The sequence below is a fragment of the Tricharina praecox genome (assembly GCF_024521635.1).
Source record: "Tricharina praecox strain CBS 144465 chromosome Unknown BZA05scaffold_9, whole genome shotgun sequence".
In the NCBI taxonomy this organism is placed as follows: Eukaryota; Fungi; Ascomycota; class Pezizomycetes; order Pezizales; family Pyronemataceae; genus Tricharina; species Tricharina praecox.
Genome location: NW_026250411.1, coordinates 478,945 through 502,935, shown reverse-complemented (window position 1 = coordinate 502,935; position 23,991 = coordinate 478,945). Strand labels below are relative to the sequence as shown.

General features: G+C 53.5%; 5 protein-coding genes and 1 non-coding gene across 6 annotated transcripts; 4 read left to right on the top strand and 2 right to left on the bottom strand.

The window, feature by feature from the left end:
- Positions 1–7,480: 7,480 nt before the first annotated feature.
- BZA05DRAFT_444096 (uncharacterized protein) lies at positions 7,481–11,341 on the top strand (the record flags this gene model as incomplete). Its single annotated transcript, XM_051486890.1, has 5 exons — positions 7,481–7,489; positions 7,575–7,686; positions 7,792–8,172; positions 8,248–10,865; positions 10,922–11,341. The coding sequence occupies 5 exons, from the start codon at positions 7,481–7,483 to the stop codon at positions 11,339–11,341; spliced, it is 3,540 nt and encodes a 1,179-aa protein (XP_051340360.1).
- A 2,867-nt stretch (positions 11,342–14,208) lies between these two features.
- On the bottom strand, positions 14,209–14,730 carry BZA05DRAFT_394804 (uncharacterized protein). Its single transcript, XM_051483364.1, has one exon. The coding sequence runs from the start codon at positions 14,720–14,722 to the stop codon at positions 14,426–14,428; it is 297 nt and encodes a 98-aa protein (XP_051340359.1). The 5' UTR covers positions 14,723–14,730; the 3' UTR covers positions 14,209–14,425.
- Positions 14,731–16,861: 2,131 nt separating this feature from the next.
- Positions 16,862–16,934, top strand: BZA05DRAFT_t149. The gene has a single exon. It is a non-coding gene; the product is annotated as a tRNA-Lys (tRNA).
- A 747-nt stretch (positions 16,935–17,681) lies between these two features.
- On the top strand, positions 17,682–19,004 carry BZA05DRAFT_394799 (uncharacterized protein). Its single transcript, XM_051483363.1, has one exon. It carries the CDS (start codon positions 18,083–18,085, stop codon positions 18,659–18,661), a length of 579 nt encoding a protein of 192 aa, XP_051340358.1. The 5' UTR covers positions 17,682–18,082; the 3' UTR covers positions 18,662–19,004.
- BZA05DRAFT_270382 (uncharacterized protein) lies at positions 18,703–20,750 on the top strand. Its single transcript, XM_051480226.1, has one exon. The coding sequence runs from the start codon at positions 18,810–18,812 to the stop codon at positions 20,562–20,564; it is 1,755 nt and encodes a 584-aa protein (XP_051340357.1). The 5' UTR covers positions 18,703–18,809; the 3' UTR covers positions 20,565–20,750.
- A 1,340-nt stretch (positions 20,751–22,090) lies between these two features.
- BZA05DRAFT_313559 (uncharacterized protein) lies at positions 22,091–22,411 on the bottom strand (the record flags this gene model as incomplete). Its single annotated transcript, XM_051480350.1, has 1 exon — positions 22,091–22,411. A coding segment is annotated over one exon (321 nt), but the record flags the coding sequence as incomplete, so codon positions are not given.
- Between the last annotated feature and the right edge of the window lie 1,580 nt (positions 22,412–23,991).

The window sequence follows — 23,991 nt, the reverse complement described above, 5'->3', positions numbered from 1 at the left end:
CTCTAGCTCTCGCTCTCGCTTCCCTGCCAATTCGCGACGACGGCTAGGTACCCTGTTCGCCAGGCGATCTCGTCACAAACAAACGAACACTCCGCACGGCGACGAGGAGAGGCCGATCGGAGGAGTGTGCGAGTGTTTGCGTGTGGGAGCGAGAGAGACATAGAACGAGTGTTTCTCGGTCGGTGCTATATGTATCTAGAGTATGCACCTGCTGCGACGACGATGGCGGTGGCGGTGGTGGCCTTGGAGATGGAGATGGACTCTGGAGAAGGCCGAGAACGGGGGGAGGAGGTTTGGGCCGATTGATTTAGCGGCTTCTTGGCATCACTTGTTCGAGTCCCGCACCCGAAGGCGGACATGGGGGGTGGTCTCAGTGCTCACGGCATTCGAGAAAACAATAAATCGCGTGGGAGACGGCCCGGTCGGTCTTGAAGTTCGATGCAGTAAGACGAAGAAGGGCGGGAGGATGGTGATCACAAAACACGGACAGGCAAGTGCGACTCGGGACTCGGGGGGTATGTACCAATGGCATGGACTAAATGGCTTTGACATGGCCATGGTTTGGTTTTGTCGCCGCCCCGTAGGGACTGCGCAGATGGGTGCGATAAGTACCGTATGTACTCTTACCTCCACACGTATGCATCATACAGAATAGAGTACTGTACATACGTCCCGGTCCCGGTCCCAATGGCCATCTCCAAGGGTGAATGACCGGTGAAAGATGTCTTAGGGAGAGACTCGTGTTCCACGGTCTTTCGGCTTTCGCTCTACGGCCTTCCATTCGTCGGCGTCGACTCTTGAGGCTTTGCCTTGCTCAACATAGATGCCTATGTGCGTGCGTACAGTCAGAATGGACGATCGGGGAGCCACTCGCAGTCGACAACCACCCCCCACAGACCTGCTGCTGATGCTGCTGACGGTCCAAGGTCTGCTGCGGAACGGCGGTCGGTTCGGTTCTCGGTCTCTGTCTCTAGTAACGACTTGCTTGTGTAAAGTCCAAACGTTCTTGAAGAAGAGATGACAAACAGGCAAGTAAAAACAAACCCAATATTTCCCATTCCAGACCGACCATCGCAAGCCACAAACAAATATACCGTATGAAGTACTAGTACATATCGAGAGACACCGCTACTGTATCTGGGTAGCTGAGCACTAGCCTGGCAGTAGCAGTAGCAGTGGCTCCGGCAACGGACCAGATCAAGATTCAAGATCCCCTTTTACATACTACGGTCTACCTATGAATAGAGCCACTCGCTCGCTCACTCACTTCGGAGTCTGCTGCTGCCACTCGCTCGCTCGCTCACGGAAAACCGGTGCCGTACTTAGAGGAGATGAGAGTATAGTAGAGGAGAGTAGACTTCCAGCCAGCCCGGATTTCGCTCTTCCGGAGATACATATGATGTATTGTACTCTATATATCCAGAGTAGCCATAGGTACTCCTCCTCCTCCCGCTCATCTCCCCATCTCCCCCCCTCCCCCCCTCCCGCAAAACCGAAAAAGCTCACGAGTCACCACTTGATCCACCGATGTCTGATACGCATCGACAGTACACGGAGGAAGGAACCTGGGAAAGGGAGGGATTGTCGGTAGAGTATGTACTCTACCTATGATATCAGCACGGTCCTTTCATGATCTTGCCCGTATATAGCGTACTGTTGAATCGTCAAAACCCTCGTTACTCTACTCTACCCTTCCCTACATACCTTACCGTACCTAGAGCACGCATGGCCGCACGGAGTAAAAGGAAAGAAACCAAAAACAAAGAAAGGGAAAAAGGAAAGGGAAGGGAAGGGAAGGGGAAAACTACACTTATGATATGATGTACCAGGAGCTGCCAATAAGTGGTGCCTCACCACCATTACGAATTATGAGCACTAGTCTATATTAGGAGCGCACTAAGCCAGACACAATGAAATGAGTGAGTGATTGTGACTAATCTGTATGGGGGAAAAACGCTAAGTTGTATGGGGGAAAACCTGGTGAGGCAGCACTTACCCTTACACCTGAGTACATACCGTACCGGGGACCGGGGTTGTATCATACGCACTCTAGAGTAGGTACGAAGAGTTAAAAAAGGGTGCACTTTCAACGTCAGACCCTCGCGAGTCAGTCGCGCCGGCGGATTCGGCGTGCGAATATGTGCGTGTGCGGCTCGGGCGGGCGATCATGACTACCTACTGGACTGGACCGGGTCTTGGCCGCCGAATATGTCTTGCTGCTGCTGCTGCGGCGGCGGCGCCGGGGCGAGGTGAGGTCTACTTGGCGGGTGGACACTACATCCTACCAAGTCCTGGTTGCCAATTGCAGGTCATGTGAACGGGGAGGGAGAGTGACGCATTATGATCTGTGTACTGGTAGTATCATACATAGCATCGTCGGGTCATGCTGTGAGGGTTTTCCCAATGAACTCGAACCATGCCATGACGACGTAGGCAACTAGTTACTGGGTATAGGTAGTACTCTAACGAGATCGTCAGCTCGATGGAGTAACTATGTACCTAGTGACTTCAAGGAAGTACCCACCCCACCTATGAGGTATGTATCCACCCGAGCGCCGGAACGCTGTTCTTCACCATCGGCTTCTTAGCGTCCCGACATACATAGGAGAAGGAGAAGGAGAAGGCAAAGCACCGGTATATAGGTATGTAGATGGTCGATAGTCGGTTCGCTCGGATGACGGATATTCATTGGCGATATTCATTGGCGTGTCCTTGCCTCCTCCCTCGTGCCATGCTCGTGTCATGTGCCAGGCCAGGCTCTTATGACAGGTCCTTAGCTACGGTACTCGGGTACAGCGTAGGTACATGGCTTCGAGGATTGCATCTTGGAACCGTACCTACATACCTGACATATCTACGTACTTCTGACAGACCCAATCGGATGGATGCCGGTACATAGAGTAGGTAGACGAAACAGTTTGTCGGCGTGCAGCTTGTTACATATCGGTACCACTTGGTATGATACCTAGGGGATTGAAGATTCAGGGTCCCGGGCGGATGGAGACGGTCAGTCAGTCAGTCAGTCGAGTGCACAGTGGTGACGGTAACGGTGACGGACCTGGAGGGGGAGGAGGGGTTGTGTGTTTCGTTCCCATACCAGCTGTGCGTACAACCACCACCACAACCACCACAACCACGAGCACCACCCCCGGCCACAGTGGCAAAGTGACAGGCCGTACTATGATAGCACGAGGACATTCGCCGTAGATACTTGTTCCCGATGAATTTTTGAACGCCATCATCCATGTCCAGAGTAGGACCGTAGTTAACTATCGCCGGTTGCGTAGGCCTTCTAACAAGCAATCCATGACCCGTACATGTAGGTAGTGAGTTTTCCATCGTTCCGGAGCCCGCGCGATCATGAGACAGGTTCCACACGGAAAGAAAACTGGTTGCTGGTTGCAGGTATAGCAGAGTGCAAACACGGTTTTGGATTGACAGAATGCTAAGTATGGATGAATGGTACCGTATGTAGTGAGTATAGTAGTGGTCCTCAACGTAGGTATATGAAATCTCCATTTCCTCTCGTTTTGTGTGCTCCTACATACTGACTCCAAACCCTCGAGAAACCCAAAACTATACTAGAGTGTAGTATCGTATAGTAGAGTAAGTGAGACCGATCATATGGGGTGGGGGCCCGGCGGGGGCAAGGGGGGAGAAGGGAGGTCCACGATGTTGTCCCGGATGGCAGGTGGTGAAAACGCCGCCGTGGTGTACCTACCCGAACCTGAATCTGAAGAGAATCATGCCCCCCTCCCCCCCCCCTTCCTCAGCAAATTATACACCGACACCAGTAGACGCGAGAAAAAAGAGCTAGCAGACCGATCCATCTGTCGCATGGCAACCCCGGAATCGAACGACTCGAACGGACGCTACAAAAAGAATTCGCACGTAACCTTCCTCGTGGGGGGGGGTGGAGGAGGAGGAGGGTGGAGGGTTTGGAAAGCAGGGGCGAGGGCGGTGGAGGGGGGGGGGCGAGAAATGAAACGAGGCTCGAGCCCCCTCCCCGACTAGGCCAGGAACGTTTGTTCCATGCATTACCGAGAAGAGTAATTTTGGGGCTGATTTTCCGGCTAACTCGGGGGGCCTTGGCAAACTCCTTGGAACCCACTCCACTCCAGACGCTTACGTTACTCGGTGATGCGGATTAGCCGCGGCGATTTCTTCGCCCTTGTCCATCTTAAACGACCTCTCACCCCCCGCCCGGGGAAGTCGGTTGGAGGGAGGTAGAGTAGATACCGGTAGTAACTATCAAACTGTCAACGCCAGCCGTCCGTCCGGCAAACGGGGAGGCATGTATCCTGCGGAGAATACCTACCCATCTACTCTAGGTCCGTGTACCGGATGTGTGTTTGATTCGCTCTTCCAACGAGTTTGAGTTTATGTCCCGGTGTATAATATGTAGAGCTTACCTGTGTTCTGCAGTCGACACCAGACCGATAGGCAGCTGTTACAGGCAGCGCAATCCGTCTTCCTGGAACGGTGGTTTCGAGTGGGCAGTGCGGGGTGGTCCAATGAACATTGTATGAGTCGGATCCTACCCATCATCATCATCGTCATCTTATGTTCCTCTTCGGGTATTGAGTTTTGCGTCCAAAACACCGATACACGTGTGCCCAGTCATAAGTTCAGCTCTGCTGAAACTCCGCTTCGAAGCTCGAAGTTCGAAGCTCAGCCGTATCTTATTTTTGGAGTCACCGTAAGCTGCTAGGTAGTCTTGGGACTCGAGACGCCATTGCTCGTCGAGTGGGGGGATCTTTCGTCAACACAGGTATGAAGGGGAAGATGAATTCAAATTCGTGGTTGTGGTGGTAGTTACGTAGGTATTTGCAAGGGGAGTACAACGTGATGCCGCCTCTATTCAACGGCTACTATACGCCTTTGGCACGGGTTTCCCTCACGTATGGTCCCAACCTTGGATCGATTTTAGGATAGAGTACCTACCCAGGTTCATCTCACTGCTGGGATGGGATATTAGACGTTCCATTCTCTCCGCGATGGATGGTCTGAGACGTCCGTTTGCGGTGAGAAGCTTGGGCCTACCTATGCCAGAGTGTCCATTTGTGGTGTGAAGATCTAGTGGACCATCACGACACTCGATCGAAAGGGACGAGAAGTAATCTCTTACGAGCGAGAGATGATGTTTGGTCCTGGCCCACTCCTCATTCATTCCTTCTACATTCCCGCTGGGACCACGTACTTTCGGTATCTACCACCGCAGGTGTTGATAGCACCGGCTGAAGAGTCCAGACGATTCGGCTCCTTAGGGCCTTGGGGGGGGGGGGGGGGGGGGGGGGGGGGGGTGCTGTCTTGACTAGCACGTAGACTGTGGAGGAGGCGTAAGAGTCGAGCGATGTTGGAGATCCTCTAGCAGCCACGCGTATGTGGTACATATCGAGCAGATTTTCTATTCGCAGTGGCATTTGCCGTAAAGCTTCTTCATAAATCATCACTCATTCCAGGAGTTCGTCTAGCAGGTGGAGACGCACTCTAGGCCTGGATATCAGCTGCTTCTTCTTCACCCTCCATAGTCCATACTATCCTACGCAGTAGCTGTGTAGTTACCTAGCCCGACGAGTCGATAAAGCTAGTTATCGCTGTAATCGTTTTCCGTCCTGTTGACGATGCCACTTCCGTGCATGCGGTCTTTCCCGAGGTTCCGGCCCGTGACATATACCCAGTGATATTGCCAAATAGCACTCGAAACACGACGATGACAGTGACAGTGAAGATCCTCCCCGGAGGAGGGAATAATTCCAGAACGACCTGTAACAAGAAAGAGAAAAAACAATCAAAAAACAGGAAAACAGGAAACAACCTTCCTGTCGCGGATGTTTTGCCGAGGCGGTTGATGTGGCACAGTGGAGCCGGGGGAGGGTGAGAGGGCGGCGGCGGCGATGCGGCTAGACCAAATGCCGAACAGATGAGGTTGATGTTTAATTTCACGAGTGACCAAGGGTTAATGGCCAGGCGAAGGGTGAAATGAACACGTGCTCTGCTATACTGGGTACTAGTCCTTTCCTTTGTCTTTAGTTGCTCGATTACTTCTATTTACTCCACCGCCGGTGAGGAAGGTATATAAAGGCACAGGTACTTGACTGGTGGCGGTAATTCATTGCGTGCGCGGATTGCGTACCTACGCACCTGTGTGGCGGCAAGTAAAGTAAGCACCAGCAGGACATCGATCTCGATCTCTACGAAGGCCCTAAGTCCTAGGTTCCTTTCATGGTTTACTATGACAGACACGGAGCGGAGAAGTTATCTGTTCGGAGAGAGAGATAACCAATTCGTTCCGTCTCTTCCGAGCGGTGTGTGTTTACGGCAGTGCTCGCCGCTCGCACAATCACGGTCTATCACTCGAAATATTGGGCTCCAGCATGTGGCGATTCTCGTTCAAAAGTCATATCATCAAGCCACATCGTCATTCTGCGAAGATGTTGCACATTGGTCATATTGGTAATATTGCACGCCTCCCTCAAGAATCCTGTTTATTTTCATACTTGCTTCTCCTTCTGTCTGGTTACTGGCATGTCTAGCTGGTCATCCGCTGTGTTTTGAGAATCAATCGAACAAACAAGCTCATCATTTTTACTCGTACTCTTCAACATAGCACTCCGAACCAAAGGTTAAGCACCTGAATCTTCCTGGCAGTTGGAGAGCTCGAGCTGTGGTTACCACGCCGCAGAAAACTCCGACTACCTGACTCTTTGGATGCGGTGGTACCTGGATGGGGTTTCCGATTCACGGAGTGCGTAGAGTACACATGTACATATCGTCATACCTCCCACGCCGGTATGTATGCATACAGTTGGGCCGCATCAGCGAGTTCGGACGATATTCAAGTCTCGATCATGCCAGCTTCATAGCCGAGCCCAGCACATTGTACGAAACCTCCGAGTCGACTCCCAAACTTTATGCTTACATTAGGTCTGTATTAGTCGTCGGTCGCAGGCCGAAAACGAAGACTTTCTTTCCATGGCTATTGTGACATACTGTTCGGTGCTTATCGAGTCTATGTTCCATACGCAGAAACGAAGGACAACTAATGCTCTACTGGCGATGTTGAGATATGGAACGACAAGAAAATGTAAAATGGGTTTGTATCCTACATTGATCCTTCACTCTTCAAAGTTCAGTCGCGAGCTCTCACATCCCCGTCCCTCTTCATGTGCGTGTCTTGGCACAAGGGTCCGTTCCAAGCTTTCCCAAGACAAGTTCCACCGGCAACTGCCTAGAAGTAGACGAGCTAGAGCCTCAGCACTGACAGCAACCGCATCCCTCACTCAACACGTCAAACCCGTAATCCTGACTATTGAAGCATGAGAACATCCCTTTCGAGCCATCTGTGATATAACTTCACTCCGTTTAGTTACTTACCAACATACCTCATCGTTCCCGACGCCCACCCACCCCACCAAACCCCCCACCGCGACCCTGACCCTACATATAGAACACCTTGGTATCCTCGCCCCGCGGTCCAATGAGCACGGTACTGTCTCCCCTGCTTTCGTCATTGATTCTCCTCTCCCGGCCCCGGACTTTCCGACACTGATGCCGCGACCCCCTTCTCGCAGGTAAAAGCAACCCAAAACCTCCAATTACTCGACGCTGCTCGGTGTAATGGCGAGTGGGAGGCAGTTCCCGAGTTGAGTCGCAAGGTGCAGAAGCATGCGCCTGGAAGGAAATGTGCGTGTTGAGTTGTGAACCCCTCAGGATTGCCGATCGATCCATCACCATCACCTCGTACAGACGCGCGTATATATACTTACAACAGCTTTAAACGAGATCTAGGTCTCGCCATAGCTGCTCACACCGAAAGCAAACTACACGCCCTTCGTTCGCCGCCCAGACCTCCTTCGGGCCCTGCTTTCGATTCCTATGTTGCATCCCTCGACAGCCTCCAGAAAGCTCTGCAAGCTGAGCTCAACGCTCAGCCTACTCAGCTGCCGAAGCTTCCGAATCCCGTTGGAGGTAATGAGAGCTCGGTGGTAACGGAAGGAGACCTTCTGCAGGCGAGGATCGTGTTGGCGTCGATATGTTCAAAGAAAGGGGAATGGAACGAGGTGTTGAACATAGTGCCCGGGGAGGCCGAGGTTGGAGAGGGGTTCACTCCGGGACCTGGAAAGGCTGACTACATGAACATCATGAGACTCAAAGCGCTTGTCTTGAAGGGTAGGTCATTTGTGATGATGATGATCCTTCTCACGGCGGTCCATTGGGAAGCCAATAGCTGACGCGACACGCAAGGTGTTGCTCTATCGCGAACCACCACGGATACCTCACTTTCACTTCAAGTATACCGAGCGGCCACTCGACTGTACGCTTCGTTCTCTGCGAGCCAACCAACTTCTGTAACGCTTGCGATCTGGGCGGAGAAAGCCCTCGGATTTTATGCTCTCGCTACGTACGGAGTCTGGTTCCAGGAACATGCGACACCGACCGCGCAGTCCCCTGCATCCGAGAAGTTGAATCGCGACGGCGAAGAGTCTCCCACCGGGGAAGAATCCGAGACGGAAGGGCAAGTAGGCGTCGCCATCGGAAATACGATTGTCGATGAATCCACGCTTGCGAGCGCTCTGAGAACTTTCCACAAATTCGTCAATGGCACCAGTTCCGATAACAGAGCGACTTCGTATAAGGAAAAGAGGAAGGATATCTACCGATGCTACTTCATGTTCCTGTCGCTGCTTCTGCTGCCACCGGGGCATGCCGACCGGCCACTTGTGAACCGTCTGCCGCCGGGCAAGCAGGGTGATCGGAGGGGGTCTATGGCTTCTGCCGGCAACACTCTCGGTCGAAGGAAGATCACGTCCAATGTTGGTACGCCGGACCAGCTACGCGAGGAGTTGAAGACAATCTCAACGGTTTACGAGAGCCATTTGCTTTTGGGGCTCAAGTTCCCTCGAGCGGACGAATATCACGAAGCCATTGGAGAATGGGCGGATCAGGTTGTCGAGAACTGGCGCGTATCCGGTGGCTCCGCGGAAGATGCTGCACCAGTGGTGGGGATTCTATACCGGGCTTCGAAGAAGTCATTTCACTCCCCTCGGATACTGCGGCATCTGTTCTACACACTCACCGCCACAGGAAACTTCCAGGATGCGCTCGCGGCATTGAGCACGTACCTTGACCTTATCCAGAAAGCGATGGAGCGGATCTCGAAAGGTAACCACGAACGGGACTTTGATAGCCACAAGACCATTTTCCACACTGCGGTGGAAGGAGTTCGAGTGCTGTGCAAGTTTACCGGCAATGCACCGACTGCTATGGAGGTTGCGACGAAGATGGAGAAGTGGATTGGGGAGTGGGGAATAAGAGACAAAGAGATATTGGCCGAAGTGTACCGAGGAATCGGAATGGCGAATTCAGCTTTTGCTCGGCAGACTTCCGAAGGCGAACGGAGACCCGGGGCTCAGCAGGCAGCGGTGATTGCGTTCAGGAAGGGCTTGAGCTACGATCCAATAGACACACAGGGCTGGTATGGGTTGGCACTGGTGGAGGCAGAGATGAGGTCGGTGGAGAACGCCATGGAGAGTGCTCGGAAAGGACTCGGTGCACTGAAGTACAACTTCATGGACAACGAGGATCCGGATGATCGAGAGGGTTGTGCTAGAGACTACAAGCGTTTTGCGGTCCCGCTGTTGCACCTACTCGCCCTACTGATGACTGCCAAGGAAGATTTCGAAACGGCAGAAAAGGTTTGCAGGAACGCCTTTGACATAGTAGGTGAGGGACGAAACGCTGTCGCCGACCTAGGAGTCAGTGATAAGGTCGCCATCTTTGAGTTGAGGATGTCGCAGCTTGCTATCATGGAGGCGGTCGAGGATTCTGAGACAGCAGCATCGATGGCCGAGGACCTTCTGGCTCTATACGGCATGCTGTTTGACGGCACGCATCTCGTTCAGAGGCAACAGCAGGGGGATGCTGAGGAGAATGTTGGCGATGTGAGCAACCCTTCCCGACCCACCACCACCACGAGTCGGAGATCCCGTCTTCCCTGGAGGAACCATAAAAAGCAGTTCTCTGCATCCCACTCCAGTCTCCCACGTCAGGTCGAGGATCCAGGCTCACCGCCATCGCAGGGAGGAACAGTGAAGAAACGCCCCCAGTCCGGACACCAATCGCTAACCGGCATGTCCACCGGTATGCCAACCAACGCACCGAAGATCCAGGTCATCGACGATAAGGGTGGCGCTGCGACACCACCCTCGGAAAAGACCCACCGGAAAATGATGCGCCCGAGCTCTGTTTCCGGAAGCACTGTCAGAAGGATGCGGAGCCTTGGTAGCCTCAAGCTACGACACGAGCCCAAATTGGACGAACCGCCTACACCGCCGCTGCCCAGCTCGACCGAGGCATCATCGCTCAACTTTGATAGTCCAGCTGGTAGCATGAGGGACGGCAAAGATCCACATCTCTTCCAAACCCTCAAGAACAAACTTCATCACCACCATCTCAAGCATCCACAAGCACCAAGTGCGACCGGCTCTGTCACGTCGATCGCCGAGACGATACCCGGCGAGATTACATCGGAGAATCGCGAGTCAACCAAGGCAGAAAACGTCCCCAATAACCTCCCGCAGCACAAGCTCCCGTACCCACTATGTGCTCTTGGCAGGACCATCTCCGACGACGGCCAGGACGGACGGATTCGGACACTAAGGCGGCCAATACAGCTTCCGGAGCCGAAGCTTGCTGTCGCCGAGGAAAGCAAGCAAGTGCTAGGCGCTCTTCGGAGAGCATGGTTATGCGTTGCTGGCCTGTACCGCCGAGCCGGATACTTCGGTGATGCCCTCATGGCCACCGAGGAGGCAAATGGTCTTGTCGGAAAGGAGGGCGAGGGAGAAGCAGATGTACTTGCAGAAGTTTGTTCCACCCACATTCCACCCCGTGTCCCCCGTCCCGACTAACATCCACTCAGCAAGGATTCCTGGCGATGGTCCAAGGCCGCCGCACGCTCGCCGCCGAACTCTTCGAGCAAGCGCTCGCACTCGACTACGACCACCCGCAGTCCATTGTCGGCCTCTCCAAGCTCCTGCTGAAAGTCAAAGACATGGACCCGGAGATCGACGCACAGCAGGAGGAAAGCGCCCCCGACGACGAAGACACCGAGGCACGCACAAACAAGCTCGCATCCCGCGACCGCGCCCTCGGCCTCCTCGAAAAACTGGTGGTCTCCCCGCGCGGATGGGATCTGGTCGATGGATGGTTCCTCCTTGCCGACGCCCTCGAGAAGGGCGGCGAGGTCGAGCGCGCGAAGGCTGCCCTGTGGAGAGTTGTCGAACTCGAGGATGGCACCGGTGTTAGAGGCTGGCGCGCTTGCGGTGTGGGCGTCGTGTAGGATGCGATGTAGACCCCCTCCTGCAGCTTTTCTTCCTTCCTTCTCTTCCTTCCCTTCCTTTTCTGCAGCAGTTCGGTTTTTCGATTCTTGTAAAGCACTAGCATGCATGCCATGGCACGACGATTGGTCGGTTGGTTGGGAGAGGACGACGACGAAGGGGACTTCTTCTTGTTGCGACTTTGTTTGTTTTGATTCCCGTTTCCTCCAATTTTAATACAAAAGCTTCGAGGATACTTGTTTTTTTTTTCTTCTTTTTTTTTCTTTCTGTTTGTTTTGTTTTGTTTTTGTTTTGGAAAACAGTGGATGTACAATGTGGAGGAGCTTTTTATTTTCTTCATTCATTTCTGCATTCGTTCTTCATCCATTCTGTCAGCTTTTTTTTGTTACTGTGTTTCTTTTACTCGTGCTTTGGTCTTTGGTTTAGTTGCTTGTATGTAAGTGCTTATGTTTATAGAGATACCTACTTTTACAAATTGTTATCACGTTGTGGTTGGGGATGGTGGCGTGAGGTGGGTTGGTGAAGAATCAGATGCAAGATCACGTCGAAGCTCATAGATAGGATATCAACTTTATAGATTGCATAGGTTGCATAGTTCATCTCGACTTCCCATACCCGCTCCCGTCCTCCTATGTAGAATATAGACAGCAAACAGACATTACTCTCTTTCTCCACGGTATGCCTACTTAGGCAAGTAAGTACTGTCCATCTGAGCAAAATCGCGCATTATACGTTCAAAGCGAACAATCACCTTCTCTCTCTGCGAACAAATACAGAAATTAAAGCAAACAAAACACAGAACAAACACAGAATTCGTAGTGAAGAAATCGCAGGCCATATAAAGATCTCATGAGATTATTACGCGAGCGAGCAAGCAAGCCTCCGCTGAAAGAAAGAAAACACCAGCCTGAGTGCATGTCACTCTTTCGTTGACCCGTGGATGCTGAGGTGCCTCTCTGTCTTACCACCACGAGTCGTGCATGTGTAGCTAGAGAAAGGAATCATTCGCTCACACAAACCATCGAGATCACTCGGTTGCCGATTGGCTTCCACGTTTGTCCAGACACTTCTCCGAGCGAGCGGAGCGGTGGAGTCGGTGGAATTGGGGGAGCGTTCATTTCAAATGGAATAGAAGCCGATGGTAAACTGGTGATACCTTCGTAGACCCGTGGGTGCTGCCGAGGACGGCATAATGTGGTTGGGCATGCTTTCCACCGGCCGATGCAGATTTACGCTTGGGCTTCGCTTGAGCGGACGACGGCCCGGTGAAAGCCCAGGAACCTCCGTCTTGTGACGCCCATCAACAATCAGCATGAGCATGAGCAAAAACAGTGGCACCGTGATAACATACCTCTTACTGAGGGGTAATCAAGCTGGTGCAGGCGCCGATGCGCTGCCGGTTGTACGTCATGAACCCGAAAATGTGGAGTAGGTCGACAAACCGTTTTGTCATCTTCACTGTGTCCTATAAGTATTAGGCTTCTGGCAGCAAACCGGAGCAGATGAGCAGCAAGATTAGGTTTCAAGACATACCTCCGAAACAAGTGTAGAAGCTATCAATCACATCCTCCTCTTCTGCTTCAGTGGTGCTGTCGTACGAGCGGGTGTTGCGTCGACCGCATAAGCACTGCCATAAGGCGTCGTCTGGTGATAGGTGTAGTAGGCCACCGAGGGCTGAGTTGGTGATGTTCTCGTCGTGAGATGTGAAGGAAGAAGGATAAAGGAAGGATGAAGGATGAAGGAAGGATGAAGGAGGATGGAGGAGGGAGGAGGGAGGAGCGAGGAGCGAGGAGCGAGGAAGGAAGAAAATGAGTGGGTTTATATATGTGCCCTCGGCCAAATTTGGCCGCCGTGTAACTCGATAAACGTTTGTTCACTACATGCCGAGAATCAAAAAATCACAATGTATCGGATGAGACTTGAAATGAATCGTAGGAGCTTTGGGAGAGAGAGAGAGAGATCTTCAATCTATTCCGCCTGCAGCCTATCTAGACTATGGCGAACCATTAAACTCCTTTCCTGCCCACTCTGGCCGGCCGGGGTGGAGACCTTGCTACCGGCCAGCACGATGTAGCGCCGCTACCTGCAAAACAAATTACATAGAAAATCGGACCAGTACATATATGTTTCGCACCAAGAACAGACAACCACATATCGTCGCTCCTCACCTCCCTGCACACGACCTCGTACTCTACATGTGTAGCTAGAGAAATAACTATCCATCAAACAAACAACAGGTTTTGACGAGGATGATCCAGTTTTTTTGCCTGTCTAGTTAAGCGCTCAGCTGCCACGCTGCGCCACAGCGCTCGTACTTGCACGTGTATTCGCTGGCAAGATACCGGTGCACCATGCTGCCACGCCGTGACAGTTATTCAAGCTGTCAAGAAGATTCTGATAGCTTTCATGTCTGATTACATGTCACGGCCCCATAGCTGCATCGCAGCATACAATGCTGCAATGCCACCGGTCTCAATGGAAAACACGCATGTTGAAGGACAGGAGACAGTGAAAGCCGAAAACCGCGGGTCTGAATCCGAGGAGGAGGAGGAGGAGGAGGAGGGTCAGCAGGAGGAGGAGGTAGTGGCACAATGTCAACCACCACTCACCCGTTTTCCTAAATGGTGACCCCCAAAGAAGCGGATAACCAGCGGTGAAATGAGAAGGAAGTACCAGCAGGAGCATGAGGGAGGGTTACCAGATATCCCAGATCGTACCCCACTCCGCTACTCAACATGCAAAGGCATAGGCCGTTATGCCTCTACGTGCAGAAAGGAGCATACATTAGGTAGGCACTGTTACTCTCCGCGGAAGTCGTACGTTGTATAGTATAGTCTAATAATGCTGCAAACGACAATCAATTGATGATGTTCTCTCTCTTGTATTCTTTACTGACACTGCTGCGCTTAATGTGGATCAACGTCGTCCAAACAAAAACAAAACTGGATCATCCTCGTCCTCAAGAAAAAAAACTGGATCCACCCTATCAAAACCCGAAAACAAAATAGGTACCGCAGAAAAGTTCACCATATCCCCATCTTGTACTGATTCCCTTTCTCTTCTCCAAGCAATCTATCTCAATACGATCAACCCGTATATTCTCTCCATCGTATATCTCCAACATCCACGTTCGTCCATACACTTCTCCGAGCGAGCGGGGCTGTGGAGTCGTGGGAGCATTCACTTCGAATGCAACAGAAGCAATAGTAAACCGGTGAGCCGCCGCCGGCGATGTACGCCTTCACCGCGGCGTCGGCAGAAAAGGGGGTGCAGCACGGATCGGTGCTGGAGGAGTAGATGTTGGCTTGGTGGCCAGAGGTGGCGTCCCAGGCGCCTGCGAAATCGTACGCCATCAGGTTCCAAAAATCGAGGTAGCGGTCCATAGCTGCCATCTGCAGCTTCTGGTAGTTGACGGGACCGGTGGGGACAGCGACTGTTAAGAGCATGCGCTTGCACCCGTTGTGCTGTATTAGCTCTTGGGAGTTGAAACTTAATCAATAACGATTCCCGAGACAATACTGGCAACCATTCCAAACACAAACACGATGAGAACACCAAAGGAGTTCAATCCTTCGATTGAATGCAATCCAGGCACTTGGCGTTTGGTGTCGTAGTGCAGAGCCATGGTCTTCCGGTGTAAACGCTCTTTGGTAGTCCGAAAGGGATGGCGACAACCTTTCTCAGGAACTCAATCACCGCTGGTCCATCGATCTTGGGAAGCACATGTGCCCACGCGTAACGAGTGAAGTAGTTGACTGCGATCAGGACATGTCACATATTTCGATCTAGACGCTGCGGTTGGTGAGATTGGCCCGAGGCCGTCGATACCGAGCATGTCCATTGGAGGCAGAACCGTTGAACATCTTTGGTCCTCGTAGGCCAGAAATAGCGTCCAAAAAACCTCTGCAGTGTCAATCCCGAGGAATGTGGAGAAGTCTGCTTGCGCGGACGATGGGCCGATGAAAGCCGAGAAACCTCCGTCTTGTGACGCCTATCAATAATCAGCATGAGCATGAGCAAAAACAATAGCACCGTGATGAAATACCTCTTACTGAGGCGCAACCAAGATGATGCAGCCGGCAGGTCGATTGTAGGCCATGAGTCCGAAGCTTGTGGCTAGGTCGACGAACGGTGGCACCAGCTTGACTGCGTCTTATAACTGTCAGGCTTCTAGATGCAAACCGGGCCAGATGGGCAGCAAAATTAGGTTGCAAGACATACCTCCAAAACAAGGACCACCGTCATCGACCTGCTCGCCTTGTCACTTCCCTCCTCCTCCTATGAAGGAATTGACACGGTCATTCTCTTCTGCTTCAGTGACGCTGTCGTACGACTGGGTATTGTGTCGACCGCTGAAGCACTGTCATAAGGCGTCGTCTGTTGATAGGTGTAGTAGGCCACCGGGGGCTGATTTGGTTATGTTCTCGTCGTGAGATGTGAAGGAAGAAGGATAAAGGATGGATGAAGGAGGAAGGGGGGAGGATGGATGAAGGAAGAATGAAGGAGGAGGGAGGGAGGAAGGATGAAGGATGGATGAAGGATGGATGGAGGATGAAGGAGGAAGAAGGAGGAGCGAGGAAGGAAGAAAATGAGTGGGTTTATATATGTGCCCTCGGCCAAATTTGGCCGCCGTGTAACTCGATAAACGTGTTGTCACTTTGATCCCCGCGCCTGCCGAGACTCAGAAAATTACATATCGGAGGAGGCTTGAGTTGAATCGTAGGAGCTTTGGCTGATGGTCTGTGTTTGGGACTGTGCTTTTTTTGTTTTGTTTATTCATTGATGTAGCTTTCCCTGCCGTCCGCCGCGGCCTGTCCTAGCAGAGTAAACACACGGTAAAGGCTGACATATATGGGCCTGCATGACCGCTCCTCCCTCTCCCCCCCCTGCCTCTCCCCTACGGGCTGACACGCCCGCTCTTCCCACCTGCCTCCTACCCCTCTGATTGAGGTGTTTCCCCGGGAAGGCTCTGCTTGTGTGCGGGTTGCGTGTCTTTTGCAGACCTGGATGAGACGGACGGCTACAAACTGTGAATGTGCTGTGACCTGGTGGGACCAGCTGCGATGGTCTGTGTTACTATGAGCGGAGGGTATTGTTTTGATTCGATTCGATTTGAGAGCGGGCCGGGTCGACGCATGAGCGGCGAACTTTAGCTGACCTGGTGTATATTTTGTCGAGGTTTGTCTGTTTCCTCATTATCGTCCTCGTCATAGACCGCATCACCGCTCATCGTTGTCGTTATCGTTTTCATTGTCGGTTTTGTTGTTCTCGTCGTTTTTCATCGTTGCTCGGTCTCGCTACCTATTCAACTTGCGAGGTTCTCGAGGGATACCCTAATAACACAGGTGTCACTTTTTCTTGCATTGTCGAGTTTTCTCTTCTAAAATACAATCGGTCTGTCGCCTTTACAAACTTGCCAAAATGGTGTCCCAGGTCCCCAGTGCTTCACTATGGAAGGGCAAATCACTGATGATCTAAAACCATGCAGTCAAATCTGTATACACAGGACTGTGGGCATAGTGGCCTCGCTAGCTCAATCGGTAGAGCGTAAGACTCTTAATCTTAAGGCTGCGGGTTCGACCCCCGCGTGGGGCTCTTACTTTTAGGTGTTTTTTTGTTTCTTAAAATCGTCGCTAGAGCCTAGGACCGTGACCGCGTAAGTTCGATCAGACCTCAAGTTCCACAGTCATGGCTGCTTTTTGACGACTTCATACCCACAGAACGGAACACATGCACGGATGAGAGAACATCAATTTATTGTCGCATAACCACGGCCTCGCCATATATCAGGTCGCACACTATGCATGGACTATGCATGGCGACCGCCCGCACGGATGTCGGATGTCGATAGCAGAGGCTGCTATGACTTTACGCTTCATTGCGTGATCGGCCGGTCATGCCGCGACGTTGGAAGAAACGCCATGATCTGCGGTTTGACAGCGGGCGGGTGAATATTCACGACTCTCGCGGCGGCAAGGGGGGCGCGCCGCGATGCGATGCCCTTCTTCGCGAACCTACATAGAGTGCGCACTGGAGTGCGCAAGTAGGAGTCTGCAGCAGAAAAGCTCCTACACACGAGGAAGAAGAAAAAACGACATGGCTTGCAGTGGTGGAGCGAGTAAGTGCCTATATACATAGAGTAGGGTGGAGTACTCTACGCGATATTTTATGAAGAGGCTGGGAACTTGGGAAGAGTGTAGGATGAGGGGAAAGCGCGGCAGGCAGGGGGTGGATGAGGGTGAGGGTGAGGGTGAGGGTGGAGGAGAACTTTGACGCGGTCTGTGGGGAGTGGGCGGGGACGTGATTTCCTGCACTTGCAGTCAGTCAAGTCGCACTTTGGCACTCGACTGGACGCGAAAGCGCTAAACGCTGAGTGGGTGATGCGAAGCCAGCCTCCACCAGGATATTTACTCTGCCCATCCTCCTCCACCTTCCCGCCCGCTCCAACACACCCACCCCCGACCAACGTTTCTCTTCCAACTGCCTTCTTTCCCGTCCGTCTCGTTCACTGGCGCTCTCACTTGCTATTGAACCCTTTGACCCTCCCCCTCTCATTCAAAAGTCCAGATCTCGCGACTCGCGCCGTCTGTTGCTTTTTGCGTCGCCGGCTACTCCCACCGTCATCTGTCCTCACTCACTCACCCAACTCAACTCACCTTGCCTTTCGCCCAACGCGCGCGCTGTCGCCCGCCCGCTGCACCTACTTGACGCGTAAGAAAAAGAATAAAAAAAAATAAAAAAAAATGCCAGATCAATCTTTCGACAGCAGTGTCGCCGACCATCCCAGCAGCTCGACCGGCTACTCGTTCCTGCCGTCCTCGTCGCAGGACACGCAGCTGCTGCCGCCGACGCTGCCGTCTTACTACGACGACGCGACTTTCTCCCGCCGGCGCCGCAGAAGGACCTCGCCGCACGACCAGGCCATCCTCGAGCAGGAATACCGGAAGTGCACGAAGCCTGACAAGGCCCAGAGGAGGGAAATCTGCAAACTGGTGCAGATGGGGGAGAAGGAAGTTCAGGTATTTACACACGCCTCACCGTCGCATCAATCCATCCGTCTGTCCGTCACGTCGCGTCCGTCACGGTCGCGCGCGCGCGCCACTGCTGGCGCCGGCGCTACCACTGCTACTGCTACTGCCACTGCCGCCGCGAATGGGTCCATTGGGGGTTCTGGATGTCTTGTGTGTGCGTGCTTGTCGGGGAGCGGGGTGCGGCCAGTGTCGCGCGTGCGTGGAGCAATCGCAGTCCAGTCCATCGTGGTTTCTTTAGCGTGTTCATTCGTGCGAAAAGGGCCAGACCGACGATCGCGACGTGACTTGTAGAAGAAAAACCCTCTGGCGCGGGGAAAATGAGAAGCAGAGAAGCAGAAAAACAGGTCCTGACAATTTCGTGGGTTTGATCTTGCAGATTTGGTTCTGCAATAAACGCCAGGCGCAACGACGACGGGCAACACCTCTGCAGCCTCACGAGATGGTTCCCAATAGCGCGCGTCGCAGCTCGATGGCGCCCTCGTCACAGCTGTCACTCGTGTCGTCGTCTCCAGGATTCGATCGAGGCGGCGTGGGGCTCAGCAATCCCGCTAGCGACAATAGCGTGTCGTCAGGATTTCCCATGACAAGCAGTCCCTACGCCGCCGCCGCCGCCTCCACAGGACCAAGCCAGAGACCACGGGCGCGGCAGTACCATCGCTGTACCAACACCACCACCACTACTAACAACAACAGCAACAACAACAGCAACATCGAAATTCACCCCGCTACCCGCCAGCTCCGAGAACCAGAGGAAGCCGAACCCGCGTCCGGTCAGCTGCAGCAGGAACAATCAGACGCCCGGTCAGAAGGGGTTCCGTCATTGCCCCACGAGTCGAAATCACAACACACCACTGTCACGACACAGTCGCACAACACGTACACGTTCACCAAAAAAGGCTTCATAATGCCCACAGCTGCAGTGACCGCGTCGACTGCCACCACAATTCAACACGAGACCAAGATGACTACCTCTGCTGCCCATCGTCGTCTGCAGGACGTGTTGAACGGTCCCGTCATCGCACCCGCAGCCATTGAGGAGCCCGTCTTGCCCCCGCCCCTCGCGTCGACTAACCCCCGTCGAACACCGTCCACGTCCACGTCCGCGTCCGCCAACCAGTTGCCCCCTCCACCACGCCTCCTCCGACGTTCCTCGTCGGCAATTCGCCTGACCACATCACTGGAAGGCAAGGCTACCGTGGTTCTCGAAGACGCGCCTCCATCGTCCCCACCAAAGCAGCTCCCGACGCCCGGACCTCGAACCGCTAGGCGAAGGCCCCTAAGCACGCCTGTCGACAGCAGCCTGTGGGAGTTCTGCTGCGACAACCAATCCGCGATCCGGTCGCCTGCTGCAACACCTCCGCAGCCTTCGGAAGCGACCCAGGCACTGCGGCTACTGCGGACTCGACGCAACACCATCGGCAGTCTTCCAACGCTACTTCGAACTCTATCTCAAACCCAACCCATCACTGCTGCTGCCACCACCACTACTACCTCCACCAACACCACCAACACCACCAACACAACCGCCATCCGGAAAGATGAATTCGTCAAACCAACGCCCGTCAAGAAAAAGCCTCAACCAGCGTTGCCGTCACTATCCGAGAAAAAGAAGTCTTCCGTTTCGAAGCCGCTCGCCGCAAAGACGCCAGCAAAGAAGACGCCATCCAAGACGCCATCGAAGCCTCCCCTAAAGAAGCAGCAACAGGACCGCAAAGTCATCACGTCGACCAAAAAGGCCTCACGGCCAAAACCGCTCACTGGCTCCTTCAGCCGCAACAGAAAGGACTTTGGCTCGTTCGAGTCGCTCGATAGCGATAAGGAAAACCACCCGCCCGGCGCCTCGTTCTCGCCCCCGCCGGACCCGCCAAAGCGTCGTGCTCTCGGCGTCGCGGGGAAGGGCGCGTTGAACGGCACCTCTACCGCTACATCCGTTAAGAAACCAAAGAGCAAGCCCTCAACTTCATCCTCCAACAGGAGGCCGAGTACCTATGATATCGTCGATGAAGGATACGGCGCCAGCCAGGAGTCGATTAGCTTTGGCGGCCACGAGAATGAGAGCCAGGATGCTGAGCTGTTTGTCGATGGCCAGGATGGGGGTTTCGGCAGCACGGTAAGGCTGGCGTCGCCCAGAAGGGTGGATGAGCTCGAGTGTGTCGAGAACTTGTTGAGTCTCAGGGGCGGCACTTGGAGGTAGTTTGGGATTATTGTGTATCGGAAAGTGGCAGAGGAGGGGGGAGAGTTGTGCTTGTTTATGTTTTCAGTTTTTCAGTTATCAGTTCCACTGTTGTTTATTTTCCTTGAGGTGGCGGGATTCTAACGGGGATTCTAACGGAACGGGGAAATGGATTGGAATGGTTATCGTCGTCGTCGTCCTTTTGTTGGTTGGTTCTGGGTTCCTTTAAGGGTATGTGCATGTCGGGGGGTTTGTTTTTCTTGTTCCTTGTTCCTGAGGATAGTTGTGCGTGCATCTCATCTCGCTTCATTCTTCATTCTTCATTCGGCCCCCGCCTAGTGTTTTGGTATTGAAAACATGCATGTTGTGGTTGTGTGCTGCCTACCTGCCTACCTAGCTTGCCTGTGAATCATGGATGTTGGCTGGATGTATGGGTGCTGTGGTTTTGTTTATGGGCGGGGAGAGGTGTATGAATATCGCTATGTGGGAGGCTGGGATGCAAGAATGGAATTGGAGTGAGATTGAGCTGAATTGAGCTGAATTGGGCTGCGTTGGGCCGTCGTGAAGTGAAGTGAAGTGTGACGATGAGACGAAACGAATAGCTGAGTTGTGCCCGAGGGGTGGCGGCGGGGAGGGGGGAAGGAGAATAGGTACTTAAGGTGCTTGTAGGTCCGGGGAAGCTTGGGAAGCTTGGAAAACCAGAAGGGGGGGTGCCGTCTGCCGGAGGTAGGTAGGGACCAGACTTAGTAATGATGAGTGAGTGAGTGAATGGGTTGCTGAGGCGAGGCGGTGTGGCAGCTTGCTGCTTGCGGTTCTTGGAAGGTCTCGGTGGGTCTCGGTGGCTCAAAATTGGGGGGGGGGGGGGGGGGGGGGGGGTTGACTCTTTGAGGCTGGACTGGTGGATTGGTGGTCACTGGCTAGCTTCCGTGGCGAGGAGTGTGGGGAGTGTTGAGCATTTAGTGTCACTCGGTACAGCAAATAGGCACGTGGCTTGTAAGGCTGGCGAAGGCTGGCGATGTTGGTGTACACACTACTAGAGTGGGTATAGGAAGAAGGCTGGGCGGGAGCACCACATCGAACTCGTGACCAGCGGTCGGAGACTGAGGAGGAAGCGGTGTATGTACCATACAAAGTATCCGCCATGATCTGCCACAACCTACCATGCTCCGGTAAGGTCGATTCTCGAATGCAATGACTCCAAGTAAACAGAAACAGAAAATAAAAATACATTATGTACAAAGTATGCCGTAGTCCGACTCCATCTCCGGCGCGGATCTAGGTATCAAATATGAAGTATGTACTTGCCTGCCTAGTTGTGCAGAAAATAATCCACCATAACGCCCTTTAGATCCCTAATTACTCTCATGCTGCTGCTGCTGATTATGATGGTGATGATCGTGTAGATCTGCCCGTCCCCTTAAAATCTCCAAAATCCCCGAAATCCCCCGATCACTACTTTTCCCTTCCGTTTCTGTTTCCGCTTCCGTTCCCCTTTCCCCCGCCAACCTCCCCGCCAGCTCCACCGGCGTAGCCCCCTCATGCGTCCTATTAACATCCAAATCCTCCCTTTCTACCAGCAACCTAACGATCCCCTCCCACCCTCTCCTGATGGCCATGTGCACCACGTTGTTCTTATTAACGTCGAGGTCCTTCCTCTCACAGAGGAGCCTTACCAGCTCGTGTCCCTGTTCCCCGTGGGCGACTGCGAGCTCTAGCGGCGTGATGGGCGAGGCAAGGTTTATGTCCAGGTCTGTTCGCTGCAGGAGTAGTGCGACGACCGCGGGGGAGTTGGCGATCACTGCGGTGTGGAGGAGTGGGAGTGTGTTTAGGTTTAGGTCTGGGCGCGTGAGGAGGGTGGAGAGGATTTCGTTGGGTTGGTCGGCGGTGAGGTGGGTTTGGAGGGATAATAGGATCGGGGACCGACCCTGCGAGTCGGGGGTGTTGAGGTTTATGTGCGGAGTTTCCAGCAGGCGCAGGACGAGCGAGAGGTCGTGTGATAAGATGGCGGCGGACAGGCGGTCCGCGACGGTGGGTTCGGTGGGGGTTGTGGTTGTGTTGGCTGGTTCGGCTACGGGCGTTATGTGTGTTCCATACGCTATCGGTATGAGGCCTTGTTGTGGTTCGGCGGTTGGTGGGCGGCGGTCCGAGGTTTCGGATGTGTATGTGTATATGCTCCCCGAATCGTCGGTTTCGATGGTGGTGAGCGAGCAGGTGTCGCTGCCTCCGGCCTTCGGCTGGAGCTCCGACACCCAGGGGGGAATGCTATGGCGCGAATGGTTGGCTGTGGGGGTCACGTCGTCGTCGTCCATACCATCGGTGTCAATCGAGGTTAGCGAGGCGGTATCGTGTTCTGGGTCTTCCGCGCCTTTGGCTGCCATGGTGGGTGCTTGCATCCACGGGGCAGGATTGCGCGAGCATATTGCTGTGATGGGTGTTTCCCCCACATCCACATCATCAACCGAGAGCAGTGAGCGGTCCTTGTTTTCCGTAGGTTCGGGCAGCGTGACAGCTATCCTAGGCGGTATCATCCATAAATCGCTCTCCTCGAGCCCTGCTTCCGACGTGCTGTCTTCGAATTCCGTAACACCGGATTTCGTGCTTGCGCCGTCGCCACGGGCCGCGTGTGGCGGGCCTCGGACGCTCGTAGGATATGGTGGTAAGAATGAAAAATGTTTCGCTGTGGGGGTTACATCGTCGTCCATTTCGTCGGTATTGATTGTGGTTTGCGAGGAGGCATCATCATCGAACTCTTTTGTGATTCCGAACGATGTGCGCGCGTCTACAACCCTCGTCTCATTGGCGGTTTCTATAGCACTTTCCCCAGGCTCTTCTGTGCCTTCGACCGTCCTCTGGCTTTGCACCGTAGATTGTCTGTGTGTTGGGGGCGCGACTCTGGCCTCCGGATCATCGGACTCGGCCGCAGCTTGCGAGTAGATACTTTCCGCATCTTCTTCGACGTTGAATGTCGTACTTGAGGATCGTTCTCTGTTCGCAGCAGCGACTTCTGTGATCTCCCTAGCACGCCCTCTGGTCACTTCTTCGAATTCAAATGTCGTGCTTGAGGACCGCTCTCTATCCGCAAAAGCGACTTCTGTGACCTCCCTAGCACGCCCTCTGGTCACTTCTTCGATTTCGAATGTTGTACTTGAAGATCGCTCTCTACCCGCAGAAGTGGTTTCCGTGATCCCCCTAGCACGTCCTCGAGCCTCCTCTTCGACTTCGAATGTTGTGCTTGAAGATCGCTCTCTATTCACCGAAGCGGTTTCTGCGACCTCCCTAGCACGCCCTCTACCCACATCTTCGATTGTGGATGTTCTGTCTTCTTCCTCGTCGGCAATGAACGGAGCGACCAAGCTCACATAGCTATTATGGAACCCGGGAGCAGTATCTCCCGCCGCCCCACTCGTGCTCTCTCTTCGAATTGCCGCGGCCACACGTGTCTCGTTTG

Bases quoted from the DNA above. Each gene is read 5' to 3' on its own strand.
- BZA05DRAFT_270382 (XM_051480226.1), top strand. From the start codon at position 18,810: ATGGTTCCCAATAGCGCGCGTCGCAGCTCGATGGCGCCCTCGTCACAG.
- BZA05DRAFT_394804 (XM_051483364.1), bottom strand. From the start codon at position 14,722: ATGGACCGCTACCTCGATTTTTGGAACCTGATGGCGTACGATTTCGCA.
- BZA05DRAFT_394799 (XM_051483363.1), top strand. From the start codon at position 18,083: ATGCCAGATCAATCTTTCGACAGCAGTGTCGCCGACCATCCCAGCAGC.